This window comes from Drosophila subpulchrella, unplaced genomic scaffold, assembly GCF_014743375.2.
Source record: "Drosophila subpulchrella strain 33 F10 #4 breed RU33 unplaced genomic scaffold, RU_Dsub_v1.1 Primary Assembly Seq354, whole genome shotgun sequence".
In the NCBI taxonomy this organism is placed as follows: Eukaryota; Metazoa; Arthropoda; class Insecta; order Diptera; family Drosophilidae; genus Drosophila; species Drosophila subpulchrella.
The window spans coordinates 6,777,158-6,800,777 of NW_023665577.1; the positions used below are offsets into that span (position 1 = coordinate 6,777,158).

The 23,620-nt window shown below is 41.7% G+C and overlaps 2 protein-coding genes across 2 annotated transcripts; both read left to right on the forward strand.

Moving 5' to 3' along the window:
- Positions 1-7,021: 7,021 nt before the first annotated feature.
- On the forward strand, positions 7,022-9,573 carry LOC119560273. The gene is made up of 2 exons (XM_037873640.1): positions 7,022-7,124; positions 9,221-9,573. Exons 1-2 carry the CDS (start codon positions 7,022-7,024, stop codon positions 9,571-9,573), a joined length of 456 nt encoding a protein of 151 aa, XP_037729568.1.
- A 10,591-nt stretch (positions 9,574-20,164) lies between these two features.
- Positions 20,165-23,214, forward strand: LOC119560282. The gene is made up of 4 exons (XM_037873653.1): positions 20,165-20,566; positions 20,766-21,611; positions 21,695-22,274; positions 22,622-23,214. The coding sequence occupies exons 1-4, from the start codon at positions 20,256-20,258 to the stop codon at positions 23,114-23,116; spliced, it is 2,232 nt and encodes a 743-aa protein (XP_037729581.1). The 5' UTR covers positions 20,165-20,255; the 3' UTR covers positions 23,117-23,214.
- Positions 23,215-23,620: the final 406 nt, after the last annotated feature.

The window sequence follows — 23,620 nt, forward strand, 5'->3', positions numbered from 1 at the left end:
GTTGTCAGGCACTCTTCGAGCCACCAGCGTGGCTCCGCATATTTAATCAATATGGTGAGCACCAAACATGAATTAATCTTGGCGCCCTTTAAAGCGCTCCGCATTTTTACGCTGCCCGTTTTTACAACGGAAAAGGGCATTTTTAATTTAGAGAAATTCCTGCGGCCATAAAAAGCTTGTCGGGCAAATCAATTAAATTTAAATTGTATCCCATTAGAGCCACATTAAATGAGTTAAGTCATTTGGGGACCCAGAGCCGAGAGCCGAGAGCCGAGAGCCGCGTGCCGCGTCTTAGCCCTCTTTTATGCGGCTTTGAAAAGGGTACAAATGAATTCATTTTATTTTTTGACGCACATAACCGCCCCTTGTCCCAAATCACCGGAACCCAACCCGCCGCTGGACGCAATTAAAATGCCCACGAGCTACTAATTTGCCATGAAACGGTGGGTGGCTCGCCGAATGGCCCAAAGTCCTGGCGGCCCGATCCCGATTTTAAAACGCTGCCGAAACTTAAGAGTTGATGGCTATTAATTTATATTATGCATGATTTGTGTAGCATTTTTCTGATGGCACAATCGCTTTCGGCCCGGCCGGCTGTCGGTTCCCAGAATTGCCTTCTGCATTCTGCGGTAGATGCCATTTTCCCGGTCTGTGTCTATCTGCGTGGTAGATGTTTATGCAAATGAGTGAAATATTTGGGTCATGCAACTGAAAAGGATCGCAGTGGGCATTGAACGAAACTAAACCTTAAACGTTTAAATAATTACAGAGATTAGGCAAGGGCAATGGCGGTGGAATTTATCAATGGACGTTTGAAAAGGGACCCAAGAAATTAATCAAATGTAATTAAAATTTTAAAGTAGAACTTAAACTAAATATGAAGTCCGTAGGTCGTGATAGATAGATAGTGCCTGATAAAAAAATTGATACAAATATTTAAAGAAGAAAATATTTGATATAATGTAAATAATACTTAATAATAACAATAAATTTGTCATTTATAAAAACAGCAATGGATGGAAAATATAGAGAAAAATATTTAAAACAATTATGAATCTTTGCAATTATATTTTTAAGTGTAGGTATGTAGTTTACATTCCTAAAGTGAATATAACAGGAAATCATAAAATACGTACTAAATGTTCTAAAATTCTTCCCCAAGTGTTTTATTTTTTATCGAAAATATAGTAAGCGGGAAATAAAATATTTTAAATATTTCCAAAGCTACATTGTATTTATTACGAATCTCGATTCTACTTCACCAATCATCAAATGTCGCTCCTTAAATTTGAAGTAAGTGCTAGAAATGTACCATTTAGAAGGCAGAATCAGAAGTTTCTTCTAGAGTTCCAGACCCCCTCCATCCATATGGATTAGGCAATTTGCTGTCCTCATGTGAATGGGGGCGTGGTCGCTGTCGTCGTTTATGGCCAACGCCCCCATTGCTGAGCCATCTGTCGAGGGAGATTTGTAGCGACAGGGACAACGGCAATGACATCGACTTCGCAAACCGACGGACACATTGCGACAGAATCTTTTTGCCCCTGCGACAGCATCCGCAGGACGATCGTCCTGCCAGCCAATTTCTGCTGATGTCTGCCCAAAACTTCTCGCTGGCCAAGTAATTATCGAGCTCCCGGTCCCGGCATCCGCCGCACTGCACTTGACTCACAGCTCAAAGCTCACAGCTAAGCAAAGTCGAAGCGTTAATGCTGCGTGTCGAAAGCAAACTTTGATGGCTTAATCACTTCGGGGGAGTCGACGGGGACTCGGGCGGGAGCGGTGTGTTTGCTCCAGTTTGCTATCAGCTTGTTATTTGCTTTGGGGGATTTTAAAGTGCACGTGTTTACCAGGCAGCGTCTTAAGTCGCTACTGCTTAAAACGTGTCTGAGGGCAGTCAAAACTGCACGGAAACAAACTGTGTGGGTATTTATCCTGGTTTAAGACCTGGGATTTTCAATCAAAAACTGAATGGGGCTATAAAAATATGGAACACTACCAACCAAATAAAAATCTTTTAGTTTGATACTGCACAGAACCAAAAAAATTGTTGTTTTTATGAAGCTTATAAAAAGCACGTTATAAGAAAATATTAGAAAATTCTAACCACACAATAAATTTGTAATACTACAGTTTGATAAAAAGTGTAGAGCCGTGACTGGTTATAGAGTAATTTATTGCATAACCTTAACAGGCTTAAACTTTGAAGAAATGTTACTATATATTTGTGAAAAAGTGTCTACCTTATAACACAAAGTTTCAAATGGTATTTTTTCCTGTGTGCGAGGGGAAAAGGTAGCCAGCGACTGCAGCACTCGGTGCACAGTCAAAGTCATAAAACCATTTAATTATATTAAACTTTTAATTGCGTAGACAGCTAAGAAACACTCGCACACAAACACACAACCCAAGGAAAGCCCCAACATATGCAGGGGTAGTAAGGACGGAAAAGGGGGAAAATGGGGCCGGGAGGAAACCAGGACGCCCAGGACTCACAGCGGCACACTTAACCAGGACAAGTTGGCGGCGTTGCTGCCGCTGCTCGGCGTGCCCTGCTACTATGTAAATGCAATAATAAAGTTATTAAAAGTGTCATAACAACTCAAGTTGAAATAGCGAAAAGTTTTCACCAGTTTCTTGCTTTATGAAGGGCGCCATCTTAGCTCCCTACTCCGAACAGCCGATGTTGGGAGTAACCCTGCAGGGAAGAAGTGCAGAAAAGTAAGAATCAAAGAACCACGAAGACCCGCAGCTCAATGGCCAAGCAATTGATGTTTAATTGATCAATTAGTTGCTCCCTGCACAAATCCCACCCACAAAGCACACACAAACAGCCGTGGACACAATTATATGCTGGAAAAAAACGAAGAACCAAAAAAAATTTTAAAATACATGGGGCAAGGAGCTAGACATCGGATGAAAGGCTAGAACGTACCTTATGTATTTGGATTTGATCAAATACTAATTAAATTCACAATTCAATTTGAAATGTATTTAAATTATGTTAGAAATAATAAAAATAATTATATAGTTTTAATTGCATTATTATTATTATTATTTTTAATTTTATATGTAAGTAACCATAAAGTGTACGAACTTGGTTTCGGAATATTTAGACCTTTGATTGCCATTTAATCCTTGTAGAATTTTCTTAAGATCACCAGGATGATGTTCATTTATTTACAAAAATACTTGGCAGAGAAACATTAATGTTAAAATTATTGTTAAAAATGGCAATTAAATCTGGTTCTCTGGGTCACAAAACTAATTCTAATATTCAAGTACTAATTTCCAGTACTATTGTCTTTACCACAACTATAGACGAGGCCCCTATGTCTGGCTGTGTGTGTGTGTGCCCTCATGTGTGCGTGGGCTCGCTGTATTGGAATTGCCCACATCAAAGCGGCATATAAGTATATTGACGCTCATCAATCAAATTGATTTATGCCAACAAATCATTCATGAGCAATTTCCCAAAGTGATTATCTCTCCACGAGAGACGGGCAATGGACCAGACCCTGCCACGCCCCTTCGCCAGCCCCAAACCTTGCCCCGCCCCCAAAACAGTGCAGCTCCGAGATGGCAAACGCAAAAGGCATGTTAACTGACAGCCAGAAGGACACCGGGCGGGACGCACATAGACGATGGCAGCGGTGCCTGGGAATCCGACTGAGACAGAGACAGGGAGAGGGAGACAGAGAGAGAAAGTGAAAGAGACGGGAACAGGGCGCCGAGAAAGAGACGGCAGTCAGTCGACTCAGAGGCATTGCCATTGCCAACGCCAGTGACTGACTGATTGACGCTTGACTGTCTTCATCACAAGCAATTTGGCCGGCAAACACACCCCTGCCCCATCCACAGAGCACAGTCCACGGGCCAGGACAGGAATCCTGATTCCTGAATCCCAAATCCCAGAATCCGGCACCAGAAACAGGGCCAGAATCGAGAGCCGGGCCATAGAGATGCCCTGCCGAGATTGCGCGCCCTTCTCGCCCGCCGGCTTTGTGTGCCTCGCAGAACTTCACAGACAGTTAATAAAGCTCAACTAACAGCGACGACAGCCACGCCCCCGCCTCCGCCCAGCTCGCAAACACACACGCACTGGGGAAAAAACTGGAAAATGGGTATTACGGGTCCTAGCGAACCAGAATTAAACTTGTAAGTGGTAACCCAAGATTTATCTCAATGCATTCTAAGGGAATACAAAACTGATTGAAACATAAAAAGTATTCAGAAAAGTATACTATCTTTAAGATTAAAAAAAATATATATCCTATCAAAATCTCCAGTTAAAGGTACATGCGGAATCGGAACCACATTATACTATTTTAAACCTTGACCTTCAAACATAGATAGTTTGGAACTTTTTATAAAAGGAAATTTAATAAATTCAGTGTTAGTCCCACAAGTCACCTATATCTAAATACCAATTACTATTTTAAGCCTTGACCTTTCAAACATAGATAGTTTGGAACTTTTAATAAAAGGAAATTAAATAAATTCAGTGTTAATCCCACAAGTCACCTATAATTAAATACCAATTACCATACCATTTAATAAACCTATATTTTAATTGTATTTATCAAAAGAACTTCTTGAAAATGAATATAAAAACAGATAATCAACTCGAAATTAACCCCTCTTGAAAGCCTTTAAAACATAATATTAAATTAAAAAACAGCTCAAAATAACTTTTTTTTGTTCTGTGTACAGTCCGCATTAGTCATTCGCTATTCGACTAGCAGCACCAGCAGTCGATCGGCTTGTATCATATTAGCCGAAGTTGCTTATAGCAGGCAATCAAATAAATTTTCACGGTAAACGATCAAAGGCAGCGAGTGCAGCGAAGGACCTTCTCCTCGGACTTGCTCCCCAGCATTTTTCACTCACCCACACACACCGCCCTCATGGCCATGCATCAACACATGTAAGGGGCGGGGAGGCGGAGAAAGCATCTCACTTTGCCTAAAGCTTTTGATTGATTTGGTGATAAATTGACGAGGTGGCAACCGAAGAGGCGAACAGATTGCCGGCAGATTGAAGTCATGCGAGTGGGATTGGGATAGTCGGAGACCTGCGACTAATTGCCGCCATCGGGGGCTAAAAAGGTCAAGGCGAAAGTGCGGAAGACGAGATGCTACTCCAAATAAATATGACAATTTGCTGGCGACTGCGGCAATTACGTACCAATTAGCAGTAGACATTTGTTTATGCCAAGCAAATTTAGCAAAATCATTAGATACTCTTAGTATTTTCTCAATGTTTAAAGAACTATTAATATTTTTAACATTATTGCAGAGAAAATTCTGACGTTCTCAACTGAGTTGAAAATGTTCTTAAAAATAGAACGACATCTTTGATCAAGTTGAATTGTATATCTCAACAAATAAACTATTAGTTAAGTCAGTAGTGAATGCTTATCAAAATGTTGTTAAATAAACTCAATTTAACTTTTCTCTTCTCACCATTTCGTTTTGATATTGATAGCATTGATACCAAACTGTACTTACACGGTTTTTAAGAACGGATGTTCTCAATTCAAGAACAAAGTACTTGAATATTTTTATCTGAGTGAAACAATGTTGCGAGTCTACACACTTAATTTTAAATAATGATAATTACAATAATGATAATACTGTAACTGTATTGCCAATTTAATTTTGTTAAAAAAAATATAAGAAACTACATTTTCAAGCCTAATCAGCTGAAAATATTCCAAATAAAAAGCTAGTACTGATCACATTTTTCAGAAAATAACCTTAAAAACTCCTCGGACTATAGACTTTCTTGTTCCCTTCACTTCTATACCATAAACAGGTGGCAACATTGATTTGGCCAAGCTCAACTGGAAATCACGAAGCTCCATAAACGAGTGCGTGGCGAGTGTGAGCAGGAGCGACAGCTGCCGAGCCATGATTAATGTTAGCAATTATCTGGCACAAGTGTCAAAAATATTTAAATCAATTGCCGGGGTTCTCAGAGGTTCGGGGGGAGTAAGAGTGGGAAAACACCGAACAAAGGGCCGAGACAGGGCGGCAGACAGAAAACAAGACAAGACAACACAATTCGCGCAAATTGAGCATGATGAAGAGCAGGAGATTGCTTCGGTTGTTGTTGCAGATGCTGCTTGTCAATGCCAAAAGATGGCTTTTCTTTTTAACTGACTCGCGTGCGTGCTGCGGGGCCTCGAAACTTAAAGACGATCCCGATGACGATGACGGGGCGACGTGGAACCTGAAAATGAAGTGGGAGCAATGACAGCAGCGACGTGTCAAAAACATATCATTCATTTATTTTCTATTATAATGGGGCGCACAGCGAGCCAAGAAAGCTGCTGACAACGCCCTTTTTCCCGCCCGTCAGCAGTTGCATTATTATGATGCCGGTGCCGGCGACATATCATTTATCATTGCAGCCCAGTGAAGTCGAGTGAACTCAGATGACACCGCTCCGCAGCGCATCGACTGCATATGCCCGCCGTGAAAAGCCCCTTAAATGCCCTTTGTTTCCACGCTTTTCTTTGATTTTTCTCCTTTTTTTTCGCGTGTGTGCCAGCTTTAAGTCTTTTGTCAAAAGAAATTAGTAAATAAAAACAAAGCACGCCTCGCAGCACAAATTAAATTACGCCACTAGCGAGGCGAAGGGAGCTGCACAATTATGAAATGGAGAAAGGGGGCTGCCTCGTTGGTATGCGGCCCACACGGCGTATGTGTAACAATGGACTAAAAGTTGCGTGAAACGTTTTAACAAAGATTAATGCCTGCGACGGCTGATGATTTTTTGAAGATTAATTATGCGATGATGAGGCTGAAGACAATGACAGTGGGGGCGAAAAGGCGGAAAAGCGGAAAACCGGAAGGCGGGAGTCGTGCGCAAGAGCCAAAAGCAAGAGCGGAAGTTGCCGGGCTTGTTAAAGGATTACGAAATTTGTAAGCACGCGCCTTCCGACCATGTGTGCTCCATAATGTGTGGGGATATTAGAGGGGGGTCTGAAGGTCTGTCAGTCGTGTAGTTATTCGTTATGAATGCCAACGAAGGATGCCAACATAATTATGACAACAAGCATAAACAGCCAGTGAGTCCCCGAAAGCAGGCAATGCTTAATTTCACACAGATCACTTCAAGTGAGTCCAATGAATGAGGTGATTTAAATGCACATTGCTGAAATAGGATAAATACATTTAAATTAATATATTATTTCACGAAAGCCGATCTCAAGTTAAGCCTATATTCATTCCGTTGTGTGCTCATCATATTTAACTTTGATTTTGCTGTTCAAGGAATAACAGTGCACTGTTTATAAATAATTAAATAATTGACACTTTTGGATATTAATTTTGTGAGTACATAATTATTGAATTAAAAGATTAATTTGTTAAAGTCAACTTTAATATACATTTCATAATTTGTTTAAGCTTGTTAAGTTTGGATAGTTTATAGATTTTAAAAATATTTTTCCATGTTGTCAAAAAACATTTTGGGTCGAAATCAGTTCAAGAAATTACATCGCCTGGTCACCACTGCCACAAAGAGTAAAATGAAACTTTTGACAAATATAAACAACCCCCACTCAACTTGTAAAAAATCACCAAAATGAAGCCACTCTTTATGCAAAAAGGGAGTCCATTCGCGAATTTTTGTCCATGCAGCTGGTCGAAAAAGTCCACACCATGACGGATTTATATCAGATTTCCAGCCAAAAGTATTTGACTTTTGTTGCTCTTAAAGAGCCAGCACTCGCCGGCCAGATTTTAATTGCCTCTACCATAACTTTTCATATTAAATGTGCCGACAATTTATCTATGGACGGCAGAGCAGGCATGGCGGCGCTTAAATATGCCACGAGCCAGATTCGGATTCGGGTTCAGATGCAGGCCCCAGTTTCCAGTTGCAGGTGCCGCAAAAGGGGGCGCGTCCGGGAAAGGGGCGTGGTTTACGGCCAGGCGAAAGTTTAACGACAGAATTGCAGGCATAACCGGTCACGGACTCAGTTGTTTAATTTATCAGACAAGGAGAACTGTTGCACCATACACTCCGTGAGGGAGAACTTTTCGGTGGCATTAAATGCATTTGAGTTGCTTAATTTTTATGGCCGAAGATTGGAGGAGAAAAGGCGAGCCGAGTGTCCACCGAGGGCCACGTTAACAAAAAAGCTTTTAACAATTAAAATTAAAAAGTTCAGCATTTATGCAACACAAAAAACGAGTGCAGTGCAAATGCCAAGCGTGGCATAATCAAATTCTATGTGAGCATGCATAAAAGTTGCACCACCCCAGCCACACACCCACAACCATACCCACACTCACACTCACGCAACGCCTGTCTGTCTGGTGAATTGTGTGCACTCATTTGTGGTCATAAAGCATAAAACGCATAAAGTGGCGTTACAATTTTATGGTGCACCAAAGTCACAGTCGAGCCGCAGCAAAAAATTGCGGTTCCCATTAGGGGAAGGGAATCGAATGGAGCTTACCTCCAGCCATCTTGCAAACCCGATTTAGGTGTATCAGAAAAGTTATATCTTACAAAAACTATTTATTTTAATACATATCAGATCATTATAAAAGGATTTAAAAAACAAATTTAATATAATAAAATTAAATAAATAATAAGATATGTACTTTAGAAATAAGCAACAAAACAATGTAAATATATAACAATTAGTAACTAAGCTAGACTCAAATTAACTATCCAAAGAAAACAAATTGAAGATTATATGAAACCTGAAGAACTGAAGGCCTACAGATGCTATAGCTCATGCCCACTGTTAGCAACTACCTTACAATAAGTTGTATGTATAAATTAAAGGATATAGTTACCTTGTATTAAGTACACAAATATTAAAATGTTTGTAATATTAATAATATTATTATATAAAAGAACCTCAAAATTTAAAAACCAACTTTGTACCCGATTATAGTTATTTAAGTATTTGAATCTTTAAAAAATAGTTTTGCAACTTTTGTTCAGCGAAAGTCCTATGTTGACCTTAAAAAATATTACAATACTTAATATTATTTTACATAATACTGGTTATAAAATTCAAATATCTTCTTTAAATTTGGTAAGCTATAAAACAAACAGATATATATATTAATTATTTAGTTACACCAGTTCCATTCACTTTTCGGGACATGCTTATTTTCTTATGAACTAAAAAACAAACAATTATATATTAATTATTTTATATAATATTAACGAAGTTACTTTCACTTTTCAGGACATGCACATCATCTTAACAAAGCGAATTCCTGCCGGAATGGAGACCTCGATCCCGAACGTCGGACGCAACCACCTCCTGCCACATCTGAGGCAACCCTGCGGCGGAGAATGGCTGCGGCTACGGCTGCGATGATGATGTCTGTCTCGGCTGCTCGTCCGTGGAATGGAGTTTTACCCACCAGACCATCAAGCGACAATGTAAATTCTGTGTTGAGCTTTTTAATTGTGAATATTGCAGAAGTGGGGGACGGGGCAGGAACTCCTCCTCGGGGTGGCAAGTCGCTCATACGCGAAATGAACGCAGACCGCAGCCACCGAACTCGCAACATTTTGGGGCGATGGCGTTGGTGATGGCGATGGCGATGGCGATGGGCGCCGGACAAAGTTATAAATAATAAAAAACAAACGCCACCAAAATAAAACCCAGTTCGAAGGCAGCGGGCCAAGTGCAAAGTAGACGGCAAATAAATTGCTCGGCGGTTGGGGAGCGATGTCGTCAAGGGTTCTGAGCCGCATTTAATGCAAATGCAGCACAAAACGGCACTGGCCAAAAGTGCAAAATTGTGCATTTTAATTAAGGTGACCGTTCTCCGGCAGCGGCGTCTCCTTTCCCCAGTTAGCGTTTGCATTTGCATTTGCATTTAGTTTAGACGCACACACAGACGCGTAATTTACAGCTCTTTTAATTAGCTGCATGCCAAGTTTTTATGAGAATTTACGCGTGCTCTTAAAGCGGCATATTGTGCACTGAAAAAAACAATGGTCTTATACCATAAACTTCAAAATTTAAGGTATATTTGGATAGAATAAAGGTGCTAGCAAATAGATTTTTAGATACAAATACAACCGATATTCTGATCTGAATTCAACAAAACAACTGATAAAAGTATGTTTGATTTATAATAATAAATTAAAATTAAGTCAGTTATTGGAGTTTTTAATACTTTAAAGTAATTAATACTATTGAGATGTCTAACGTTTTACAAATATTACTATTCCAAGTAAGGTAAACTATTATAATAAAAACACTTACATTTTCGAAATACAACCATTAGGACTAAACAGTTTTTACACTGACCAATAAATTGTAAAGTTCTGTGATGGGTTAAAGGAAATATATTCCTTTCTAAGTAAACTTATAAATATTTGGTGGAATTGGCACTTTGTTTTGTACCTCCTAAATATCCTTCGACGACATATGATTGATGCCTTTCAGGATCAATGCGTGATGGAAACGAAAGTATTAAATGTGCGGATTTCGTTCTGTGTGCAGCAGAAGCGAGCAGCAAAACGCTTCGGGCCATCCGCATGCATGCGCACAAAGAAGGAAATAACAATTGCAAATGGAAATGTGCATAAGTGCCAGCCAAGAGGCGTGGGCCACGGGGGGCGTGGCAGAGTGCGGGGGACAAAGCCGGGAAGGAGACGGCGAAAAGCGGGGACTGTCTGACTGACAGACGGACAGACATCATGGCCAGCTGCAGATGCAGATACTAGTGCAGATACAGATGCAGATGCAGATGGAGATGCAGGCTCAGTGGCTTTGAGCTCTTTGAACGCACCATCGCCATTTCAGCCAAAAGTGCAAGTGACTAAAATGCAAATGGCGCATGTGTGCCTGTGTGCGATTGTCTGTCCCAGTGTGAGTGCGAGTGTGAGTGTGGGTGTGAGTGGGGGTGTGAGTGTGGGTGCCTGAGTGTGAGTGCGTGTATGGCACCATGTTAAAATGCAAAGCGATGCTTTTGCTGCTGCGGGGCAGCGCATGCAATAAAATGTTTTACATCCTGTTTATTTTAGTTAAATACTCGAAATTATGTGTTTGCCTAAGTGTATTTGTTAACACAATGCCAAAAGCTTCCCCCACTCTCGAGTGTGTGAGTGAGTGTGAGTGGGTGTAGTGGAGTGCATGTAAGTGTAACAATGCCATTTTCAACATTTTAAACTGCGCTCCACATGAACTCAGTTGGCCAGCCGTTTTTTGTGCATTTTAATGATGTCCCTTTTCTTCATTAGTTGGTGAATAAAGTTAGCCATCTCATGGCCAGCTGTTAAATTAACACTTGTCTTTATCTTTGTAACAAACGTAAGAAACATTGTCATTGACAGTCGTACAGAAATACAAAAGTTTCATATTTGGCAACACACAAAAAATGCACATGGAAAAAATTAACTTACAAGGATAGTTACGAAACTATACAAATATAATGATGTGTATTTTTTAGAGCCTTAGGGGACTTTGATTAGTAAAGCGACCATTTTACCATTGCTCAAATTGACAATTCGATAGTTCTGAACCATTTAACTATTAAATTGGCCAATACACACAAACATGTAAACATTTTTACTACAAAATATTTATTAAAAAGGTATAATGTATGTGCAAAAGAGATAACACAAATATTGATAATAAATATATTATAGACCGTTGGAAAAAATAAAAAATTATATACCATTTATATTTGATCTGATTTCCTCTATGTTCTTGAGCCTTTTTTGGTCGCAACTGCTTAAATACCCACTTAAAGCTTATTTCTCCCACTGTGGCTAAAAGAGGGACTTATGCCAAAGAGTTCTCAACTGTTCCCGGGAAAAGTGCCACAAACCATTCGAAGCCACTTGCACAAAGCGGACATCAAATGCAAATTTCCGGACCGGTCGCTGCCGCAATCGCACGCACTTTACCTTTGTCTACGGCAGAAGGCCGGGAAAACACACGCCCACCAGCACTCACGTGGGCACAAACAACTTCCGTAAAAAGAGGAACGCAGACCCGTAAAGACGGTGCCGATGCTCTGTTTTGGACATGTGCAAAACGGGCATTTAATGTCCTGGGCGCGAACAAGACCCTCAAAGGATCCTTTGTCGGGCAGCACACTCTCCCGCACATCTAAGCCTTCTCGCCTGCAACTGCGCCTAACCCATTTGTTAAATGTAGCGTGAGGCTTTGTTTCGAGTTCAGTTTAGTTAAGTTTCTAGTTTTTAGTTTTCAGTTTACAGTTTTAGGCAACATTTGCGCTAATGACTGCACACGGAATAGACTCCAGTTACCAAAAAAATATGCTCACAGTGGAAGTACTTTAGCACGAATTTTATTTAATTTGTTTTTAAGTTGTATCCTTATATTTCTTTTACACATTTTTTATTAAATGTTGGGAAATAAACAAATTCAAGTCACGAATTGAACAGATACATCTGACATTAATTATATATTTAATTCTATAAGTTGCAATACCACCTAATTCTACTAAAAAGTATTTTAAAATGCAGTAAAAAATTAACCTACAATAAACATATATTAAGTCCTGAAAAATTTGTTTAAATATGTAATTCTAAAAATTTAAATAGCACCAAACCAAAACATATTTTATAATTCTTTAAGAATGGTGCACAAACTTACCGTGTATCCTATTAAGAGGTCCGTGTATCAGAGTAAGCGAAGTTCATCTGTTTACTCGTGCCTTTCAATGGAAAAAGGTAAAGTGAAAAGTCTGAAGGTAGCGCCCAGAACAGTAGGCAACACATATTTTCCGCCCAGTAAGGGAAATGCACGAAATACATTTTCAATGCAAATGCGCGAGTGTGAGCGTGTGTGAACGTAAAATATACATAAAGGAATAAAATAAATTCACACGCAACTGTCAATGGTTGCGTATTTGCAAGGACCCTTGGTCCCGCCCCCCGAGCTCCGCCCCCTCCCCAGGCGAAGGTTGCCACCCACTTTTCCCACTCGCAATCTTTTTCCTCGGCGACGGCTGCTTGACTGTTGGGTCTTGGGTAATATTTTATGCAAATTGCAAGTTAAGTGTGAAAATAGTAGTGATTGGTTTAATTCAGCAATGTCAACCAAATGGACCGATTGGTGGGCCGTGGGCGGCGGGTGTTTGGGTGCTTGGGAGATTGAGTGTTGGCATCGCAAAAAAACGGGAAAAACCGAACCAAAAACGAAGCTGGGAAAGTGCAGAAACAGCAGAAAATCAGCAGAACTGGGAGTACCGAACACAGAATACTAAAATGACAATTTCCGAAACGAAGGACCAAAACCGACAAAAACAAGGCCATGAAATCGAATCTGGCTTGTTGGCCATGTTGGAAATGCACTAACTGATATTAAAAAGAAACTTCTTTGGTTTAAAAAGATGATCCACCAAATGAAGTAATGAAAATAAGAATAGTGCATTTCAACAACTGGTTTAAGACGTATATTTAGGTCCACTTGCACCAATAAATTTTACCAAGTTTTATCACCCTCCAAAGCCCTCTTTTCTGTTGTAAAATTTTAATGTTGATCCTAAAAGTTTTATTGTACCAAAAGATAAAGTTATTATCTCAGTTTTTATGTGTTTCTGATGTTTCGGCTATGAATGTAAGAAATATATCTTGAGTTATAAAACGCATTCTTTAGTATTTTCGAATACTTCAGTGCACACCATTGTCAAGTTACAGAATACGTTGGCTGTTCTAGTCGATGCTGTTAAGTTAATTCCTTAAATAAGTTTTAATAAATATAACTAACGTAATGAAAATATTGTCAGGCCCCTCGAAAGAAGAGCATTTAAAAATGGCAAGCAAACAAAAGCAATGCAGATTTTCATTGTCATGTAGCAAAGTCACTCGGCCCGGGAAGAGCAATGTGGTGGGGAGAGTGAAAGGCTGAGTGAAAGGGGCACGGCGAAAGCAAAAACCAACAGCAATTTCGGGAGCATTTAGAGCAGTCGCCGGTCTGCAGTCCTTTTTGTTTTTTATATAAAATTTGTAGCAGTTTTTTACCCACTCCGACTTCGACTAGTGCGCTTAACCATTTAGCTGATGTAACAACCCAGGCGAGCAGCCAACCACTCAGCCAGCCAACCACCGACCCACTGAACCACCCCGGCACCACCCGCCCACCGATGGCCCCACCCCCTGGCAATGTCCTTGTCAGCATTTTGCGCAGTGAAATTTTCGGTAAAATCTATTTTTCATCTTGGATTATGTGAATACATGAATGGGAAGCGAGGAGAATGGCAAGTTTTATTGTGACAGTTGAAGTTCGTTTTCTGTGGACCCGCAACCACACTGCCCCTATGTCCTTTTTCCACTTTGAACCTTCGACTGGCCAATGTGTTGTCCTGGACGACCACATTAATCAAATATCCACATAATTAATTGTCGCTGATAATGCCTCCGAGTGCAAAATGCTGCTCATGCGAACTCGAAATGCACTCAGCCAAAATTTAATGGCGTAATTCATTAATAATGTTTGTTATGCAGATGGGTAAAATTGAAGGGCAGCTACCTACGGATGAGTCCTTTTACTGAGTAGCAATTATTAGAGTTCAATATATAAATATTATCATAATCATATTTACATTATTTAATTAAGTTTATAAGTTTTTTCACAACAATTTTCATTTAAAGAAGGTATTAAATTTTAAGGAACATATGAAGTTTAAAGGTCGCTATTAAGCAAGGAAATCAGTCTGGGTTCCTTAAATTTTCATATGTTTATTTTGGTTAAATACAGGGAGTGCCACACCGTTTTCCCCGTGCGCTGTTGCGCTTTCGCCTTTTGAATACCAGACCGATTGTGCCAACACGATTCGGGCTTCATTAGAGCCATGTTCTACAAATGCCAGCCCGTATGGCATGCCTATGTCATCTGCTCTGCGCTCGAAAGTATGCCATAAAGTATGCAATGCCACTGGACGCTGTGGGAGTGTGGGTGTGTGCGTATCCCCTCGCTTTGGCCCCTTTCTCCGCCTTTCTCTCGCCATTTCTCCGGCTGTGTGTGCACCTGCCTGCAATCGTAATTTCAATAAAAGTTGTTACGTGCACGTTGAAATTTTAATTGAAAGCACCAACTACGCTCACACTCTTACTCTCAAACACACGCTTTTGCACACACACAATCGCAATCGAACGAACAGCCGAGGTGAAATTAATAGTTAATAATAAATGCTACAAAATATATAGAGTAAATTTGTTGTAAATTGAAATTAAGAGCTCATATTAATCTGCATTTAAATATATTACTAATATAGGTACTAAGAATTTGTTTAATAAAATTAAACAACCTTAATTAAAAAATCTAATAACAATTAAATTTTGTAAATATATAAAAATAATAGTAATATTAAGTTACATTATAGTAATCCCACCAGCCAGCTCAAACACCGAACCGAAGGCCTTAGCTGCTATGGCTCTAAATCCCACCGTTAGCTCTTAGTTTAAAAATTATTGTTCGCTTAATTTTTAATTTTTAAAACATTTATTTATCTCCATTGCCAAGTTCAAAGCTTGAATATGTAACTACAAATAATTTGTAACCCCTTCTATTATTCCGACCCCCACTGTGCCCACAGAGCCTTCCGTGTCCTCGTCCTCGTCCGCGTCCTCGTTGTGCGTCAGCTGCTATCCTGCGACCCTCATCAGTGGAATCCCGAACAAAACAGCAATGGGGACAACGAGCATGACATTTCAAATGCGTTGCGGCTAAGGAGATTATATTGCATCAGGTTTGATGATGAAAAAAAGTTGCGACACATGTGACTCTGTTTGCATATACATATGCACCTGTCTTTGGAGGCGGGACGTGTGTGCAGCGTTTGAAATTAACTACAACATTGCATTTCCTTGAAACCACAAAACCCGTTTAAGCGGAACATGTTCGCTCATTAGCCAGGTGATATAGGGAACGCAGCCAGGTCCATTTTAGCCACAAGAAATGAACTCGGGTGTCTGCGGTCACCTGAAAAAACAGGAGTATTTACATTTTTGATTGGAATGACACACCCCTATTGTTTTAATTAATTTCTAATAATAAGGATAAAATGGAATAAAAGAAAACAAACGAAATCGTTTTACCTTTATCTCAACGATATCTTTAGGGAACATTATGCACTACCGCAACATGTGCACTTTCGCTTAAGTTCCAAGCGCAGTTTCTTACCATCCCCCGAAATATTTATTATTTTTTCCAATCGGGCTTACCTTTCAATTGCCCTTGTGGGGGACATTCTGGCGTCTCCTCGTCAGAGATCGGATTTGAAGTGACAAGCGAGAGTCGGTGAAACTTCGCCGGCTTCGCTGGGAAGCGGCAAGAGCCTCGACCGACCACAAACTAAGTCGTTAAAACAAAGAACCCTATCGGCTTACGGAAACTTTGTTGCAGCAGCAGTCCCAGTCCCACTCTCGGGATGGAAAACATGTTCGCCTCGGCCACTGCCAATTGCAAGTTTTGCATGTAAAGCGCCAAAAGTTTATGCTAAACTTTTGCCATTTTCCATGGATTCTTTCCGTTTGTCCTTTTGTTTTTGGCTGAATTTTAATTCCTGCCGAAAGTATGGAAATGTTGCCGACAGCCAGTATCGAACGGCTCCGATGTCGTTAGATTTTATGTGAAGGGTTCGAGTTCCGAGCCTCGAAGGGTCTCCCAGCAGACCGACCCAGCCAATACCAATCTGCATAGAAAGCTGGTTAAACACGGCAGAAGATGGCCCAAATGAAGAGTTTGGCCGACAAGGAGCTGCGTAAACAAGGCATCGCTTACATCTACGAGTCAAGAGCTATTTATCGAGCACTCGACTCAATGCAGCACTGAACCAATATCATCACTTGACGGGGAAGCTTTCTAAGCCTCGTCAAATATTTGAGGTCAGGTCGTGGAAGGCGGACAATGGACCGTGCACAATTGCCAGGAAGTCGGTCCATTAAAAATCGATGCAACTTATGCTGCCGCTTTAATTGATGACTTAATAAACAGGCAGCGCCAGTCCCCGAAAAATAGGAAACAAAGTGAGAAACTTGACCAATATGCCAGGAAACTTTGTAAATTATGCAAATGCACTCGACTGCGTCTGGTCTGTCCAGTCGCTGCCCCTGCTGCCCAGGATCCTGGGTCCTGTGGATCCTGTGTGCTTAATGACGCAACACGCGCTGCTCAATGGGCCGAGTACATAATTCTCGCACTTGCCGTTGCAGTTTGGTCCGAACTTGAAAGGAAGTACACTGAAATTGGAGAGGTTACTATTTAATACTGGTTTAGAACGTCTGTAGAGTAAACCCGACGATAATGAACTAGTTAAAATTCAAAAATTTCTTTTAAATTTGAGTTTAATAATATTTTTTCACGAGTTCTCGTAAAGACTTTTAAAATACTTTGAATTAAATTAAAAAGTTTCCCTCTTAAAAATTACATTTCTTTCAATCGCATAAGAAGTCTCAAAGAGATAGATTTGGTGAAGAATTTTCCCAACGAAATCAATAAGTTGACAAGGTTACAAATGGAAAAAGGATTTATTTGGCCTCAAGGTATAAACATACGTGTAGTTTGAGTTTAAAAAAAAAAAAATCTATCATACTTCAGGGTGAGAATGTGATTCCAGTGAACATTCACGCAAACTATGTTTAAAAATAAATATGTGATAAAAAAAACCAGTCTAACATTCAACAATTATATGTAGGCACATTTAAAATATTTATTACAATACCTTGACCTTTGACCTGAGAATATCCAAATAGATCCATGACTAACTAGGTTTTCTTCGCAGTACACACCGCATTGCTGGACTAGTTCATCAAAGTTGGCTTGAACACAAATGAAAGTTTCGAGCCGCAGCCATGAAAGATGCATGGCGTCTGGCCGTGGCCAACCTGCACACTCACCTGCTCCTGGGCTCCTGGACCTGTCCACCCCATCCATGTCCTCCTGCCCCTGACATCGGCTTTGTAAAGTCAACAAGCCAAAAATCCTTAGAAAAGAGAGCCGGCCAGGGAATGCGGCAAATGCAAAAGCAAAGTTTCGGCTAAACTCTTTTGTGGCATCCATGCCAACCAGGGGAATGGAAACTCGGTCGTGTCCCGACTGAAAGTCCCACTTTTTCTTGGAGGCAGCACCGGCATTTCCGGTTTATAACGTCCCTTGGGCCAATGTTGCAAACATGTCTGTTAAGCAATCGCGCCAACTTTTTGGCCTTTCCGCCTGGGGGCCAACGGCAGAAGAACTCTGCTGCTGCGAGACGAACGGCAGGTCGTAAATTTTCAAAATTTGAAAACAACAGCGGCAACAAGAAATACTTTTCACGCGCTGGCCGAAATTATTTTAAATCACCTGCTTCCCGGCATTTATCATTAGAGCCAGTCCGGCAAGGCAGTCTCCCTAACGACCGCAGCCAGTCTTCAGTTTCAGTTTCAGTTTCAGCTCAGCTCAACTCCCAGGACGACTACAACGGCAGCGAGATTTGCGAAGGAGCACTTTATTTTGGCCAAGCCATTGCCACGCCCCCATGTCCTCCACCGCCCACTCCAGTCATCCACTGGCACTCTTTACCGCCCCCCACCCACTCATAATGTTCGCTGCTTGTGATGTTATTTTGCCATTTTCGCGCTGGTTTGCGGCTAGGGGAAAACTGTTTTGTTATCACAGTGATAAATGGAAAATTATTTTGAATCGAGCAACTACTTAAAAGAATTCCCAAAGGTTGTAATAAATTTTGGCACACCCACAAACACACACATACATATCCGGGAAGGACATGCGAGGAAGGACAAGTTGGTAAGAACGAATCCGAGTTGAGCTGGCTTGGTAATGTCCTTCCAGATAAAAAGGTGATTGACGAAGCGAAAGCAAAAGTCATGGTCGAACTTCCACTTAGCAATGCAGTTGTCGTTTACAGGAAAGGGCGAAAATTGTGGGCGGGTGCTGAGAAGTGGGCTGTGGGGCGAATTTCGTCCTGGCATGCACTTAATTTGTACTGGGAGCTGGGGACAAGGAGCCCCACTTCCACTGGAGAGACAACCAACGCCGAGCAAATTCACAAAGCCAGGAATTTCATAGGTCCACACCGTGGAAAATTTCCTCCGTGCTGGCAATTGATGGATCTAATCTAATAATGAATGTTATATGTTTTAATATATATGTATCTCACATATAAAGCTGGCCTAAAAGGAAAACAAATATGTATTTTACTGGTTCTCATCTAAACATTTTATGTTTATTGGACTACCTACATTCTAAAAGCGTCCTAAGTCCACCAATCAAACTAGTTTGCCATAAAGTAATATACATTTTTTATATTTTTAAAAAATTTTAAATGGAATTAATATGATTCAAATATATGGATTACGTTTCTTTCTTTTTAGAATATATTAAAATCTACCGTGTTGTCACCTTTCTCAAGCTTATAAGCAACAACCAGCCCATTATATTATTTCAAACCTTTGCAAAAAATTTAACATCTTAAATAATTTAAGGAGTAATCAAACTAAAAGTCGCCTGCTTTGGCACAGTGCAACATCCAGGAGGTAAGAGCATCTGCATATAGTGCCTGTACCGTTGAAACCTCTTCCCATCACCGATCCGACAAAAGCACCCGGACAAGACGAGCACACTCAGCGCGCTGCTCTAACAACATCTATTTTTATTTCATTAGGTAGAAAAATAGCCGGCAAGGTGAAGCCCCTGGCAGCTCCGCCATCAAAACAAAGCGCAGAATATCGGGTAGAATGGGGAGGGGGCGAAGCGGTTCTGGCCACAAAAAGAAACTGCTCTCCGCTTCTCAATTAGGTTAGCTTAATTTAAATTTGCTTGGAGTGCTTGGCAAGTGCTTGTGAGACATTAGCAGCAAATATTAGCAAACGCTCAAAGTGCGCCTCAAGTGGGAAGTATCCCAGGCGAGTTTTCTCAAATAAGCCGTTGTTAACATTCGTTACGCATGAAACAGGGGGTAAATGGACAGTACTCAATTATAGCGCCTATAATATTAACTAACAGACAAGATTATAATGTTAAATGGGGTAATAATGGGGATTGGGGAAGGAATCGGGTTCAACTAGTTTTTAAGGAACATTTTTACATGTTAAGTGCATTTTCTTAACGATTTCGTTTCTTAAAACGAATTAAAAAAATATTTTCAAGAAGCTTGGTGATTTTTTTGTAGCCATCATTCTACTTACTTGTACTTGTGCTTATTAAGCACATACAGAAACAAACTTCAAAACAAGACTTTCATCTGACAAATAAAATACAAGGAATTACTCAAAAACAGCTTATCAATATGGACTTCGAGGATGAGGAGGAGGCTGTGCAGCCGCACTATGCGCAGAAATTCCGGGCTCCAACCGATCCCATCCTGCTGGCTTCTTATGAGCTCTTTAAGCCCTCACCGCAGACTTTGAACCTGTACAGCGAGCGGAACCGTGAGATTTTTGCAGAGGCCTTCATCGAGGGAAACTTGGACACCCTGGGAAATCTATGCGTTAAGAGTCTGGCCAAGCTGGGCATCCGGGGTATGTCACCCACTTTGCTGGCGAGTCCGCAGCTTATGAGGATATTTTACGACGCCCTGGATGTTGAGTTACCTTTGAGGTAGGTCTATTAAAAATAATAACAGGTATTTTAATTTTTATTGTGATATAATCATTAAAACCGAATTTTAAGTTAAGTTAATTGTATTAAAAAATACTTTTTATACAATCCACCCGGGGGTACCTTGACTTGTTTTACTAAATATACCAAAATGGCCGTATTTTTTAGTCTGATAACGTAAATTATATTAATGTTATAGGGACTGCTATTTGATCGAGGACCAGCGCTTTTGGCGACGCGTGGTGCTGAGCAAGACGCTGGACAAGACGCTGCACCTGAAGCGCTGGTACGAGTTCGACTGGAAGTCGGAGGGCGTGAGCCGGAAGTTTGTTGAGCAGGTTGAGTCCTGCCCCGTGAACGTGAAGCCGGAGAAGAGGCTGGCCCAGTTGGCCGAGAAGGTTTGGGAGTACGTGAACGCCATGCACGTCCGCAAGCTGCAGGCGCTGCCCGACTACGCCTTCTCCAAGTATCTCGAGAGCGATCCCGAGGAAGACATAACCTCCGAGTCCTCGGACGAGGAGGAGATCTCCAGCGATGAGCCCGACACGGATCTGGGCATAGATGGCGAGGGCGAGGAGGAGCAGGAGTCCAGTTCAAGTAGCGTGGGCATTACTTTCTGGCGAGCGGAGTCCGAGAACGAGGACACGATGCGCAAGAATGCGCGACGCCTGCGCAATGCCAATCGCCAACAGGCTCGAGATGCCATTGCCCGGAAGCGGGCGGATCGCGAGGAGCACAAAATGAGGCGCCAGGAGAAACTCTACGCCCTAAAAAACCCGGACCCTTCGGCCAAGAAGAAAAAGAAAAAGAAGGAGCCACCCATGCAAGACGTGTTCAGTATAAATGTACCTCCCGAAGTTCCCGATGACGAGGATACAAAGCCCGACAAGCGCAACAAGCAGCTGATGCTGGAGCGGATCAAGCGCTACGACTATCCAGATGTCAACTGCCATCACATCGACCTGGGGTTTGTGCGCTTCTTCCAAAATATGGTGTCGTTCACACTGGAGTTTTTGGGACCACCGGAAGTAAAAGACTATCACAGGTCAGAACCACATAAAAAATGTAGTTAGATATTAGACTAGCCGATGATTCCAAATATACCCTTTTATTTTTCCGCATCCCCAGCCGCTTTCTAAAATTCTCTGACGGTGATATGGTGCGTCTGAGCAGAGGGTTACGCTGTTTGCCCAACCTACAGATTTTTAGGCTGCGAAACAGCCGCTTAAATCTCAAGAAGTTCCGCATCTTGGCGCGTGCTCTGCAGACCTTGGATTCTCTGGAAGAGGTGGACTTCGGCTACGCCCTTATGACGGATGATTGCAGTGAAGGGCTGTCCTATTTGCTGAAGCGCCCCAGGATGTACCGCGCTATCCAGCTTGAGTACAATCGACTGGGCTCTAATTCAGCGGTGGTGCTGGGCGAAGCCTTGACCCAATCCCAGGAGGGGGTTTTGGAGTATCTGGGCCTGGCCCATAATCCGCTTAACGAGGTGGCCTTGCACTCGCTCATCACGAGTATTGTCGGCACCCCGCACGTGATGGCCCTCAATATCTCGGGCACCGACACCACCCATGGCCTGTTTGCTCGGGATATAGGCACTCTGTTGCGCAGTCACACACCTCTGATCAGCCTCGAAATGTCCGCCATAAACATAGGAGTCAACCAAGGAAATCTGATACTAAGGTCTCTGGAGAAGAACACGAAGGTAAGCAACAAACTTTGAAGTAGGTTACCACAAAGCACTGGAAAAACATTCAATAAGAATTGGATGCATCATAGAACTCAATGATCTATATAAATTCTTACTGGATTACTCAATATAATATGTAGGTAGGTTGGTTTACGATTAAATTAATGGTAGCCTTAATATTTTCAAATTACTTTTTCGTAACCCAAGGCATAACTAATGAACTTAGTTACCTTAAGGGGGTTAGCTTAAAGTAATTAGTCCAGGAATTCATTATATATCTTTTTGTGACTAGTGCACTAAAAATACTCCATTTGTTTTTAGCTCTGGCTAACCATAAATAAATAATACAATCCTATTCCAAGGTCTTGTACGCGGACTTGCGGGAGTGTGATCTGAACGAAGATCAGGAGTTCGAGGTGGACATAATTGTGCGTCGTAATAACTACATACATGAGAACCTACACCACGGCGAGAATCTGTGTGCGGTGGTCAAGGAGCGACGTCATCCGATTGTCCAGCGGATCGAGGAGGACCTAGCGAGGCGCAAGGAGTGCCTGGAAGTGCGGCCCAAGTTCTCGAGCTCCAGCGAGGAGTCCATTCCCGAGGTGGTGGAGGAAAAGAAGGAGGTGGAGGAGGAGCGGGATATCTGGGCCCTGCTGGCTCGCTGGAACCAACCAGCTCAGCCTGAGGCGGCTGTTGCCGAGGCCCCGAAGGAATCTCCCAGGCCTTCGATGGCCAAGCCACCGCCCTTTGTCTACGAGGCCAACAAGTTCGACCTGCAGCAGTTCCGGGAGTCTGTCTTTCTGCCGGGTCCTGGCAATCGCTTTTTCTACCTGCAAAAGAACAAAACTCCCTAATTTCTAGACGTTTTCACCACCAGTAATTGCCTAACATTGTACTCTGAGTATATTTTCAAAGCATTAAACGGTCCGTTTAGCCGGCAACACAGTTCCTATCTCGAGGGCTCGCAATCTCGTTCGACCTAATGGTCACTTTAAGCCTTCGCCATAAAGTGCCGCGCTGGCATAAATCGAGATCTAATTAAGTCGCTGGCAACGTGTTTGCTTTGGGGACACGCCCACAGTGCCGGGGGCCACACCTCATCCGAAGGTCATTGCGAGTGCACTGCGAGTGCAACAAAGTCGAGCAGCTTGCATTTAAGCAGCGCAGATTTGGGCAACAGTGTCGCCAATTTAATGCCGCTCCCTCGGGCACTCCTGCCGTTCGGGCTTCAAAGCCAATGTCGCTGACACTGAGCCATAAAAGAGAGGGATTATGCACTCAGGAAAAACTAAACTATATTCAAATGATGGTAAAAACGGTATTTTCTTAAGTAATTACCTTTTCGTATTATTTTCAAA

Excerpts from the sequence above, each read along its gene's own strand:
- LOC119560282 (XM_037873653.1), top strand. The coding sequence starts at position 20,256 with ATGGACTTCGAGGATGAGGAGGAGGCTGTGCAGCCGCACTATGCGCAG. Across the intron at positions 20,567-20,765 it reads GATGTTGAGTTACCTTTGAG|GGACTGCTATTTGATCGAGG; the intron begins GTAGGTCTATTA and ends TTAATGTTATAG. Across the intron at positions 22,275-22,621 it reads CTCTGGAGAAGAACACGAAG|GTCTTGTACGCGGACTTGCG; the intron begins GTAAGCAACAAA and ends TCCTATTCCAAG.
- LOC119560273 (XM_037873640.1), top strand. The coding sequence starts at position 7,022 with ATGAATGCCAACGAAGGATGCCAACATAATTATGACAACAAGCATAAA. Across the intron at positions 7,125-9,220 it reads TTTCACACAGATCACTTCAA|GACATGCACATCATCTTAAC; the intron begins GTGAGTCCAATG and ends TTCACTTTTCAG.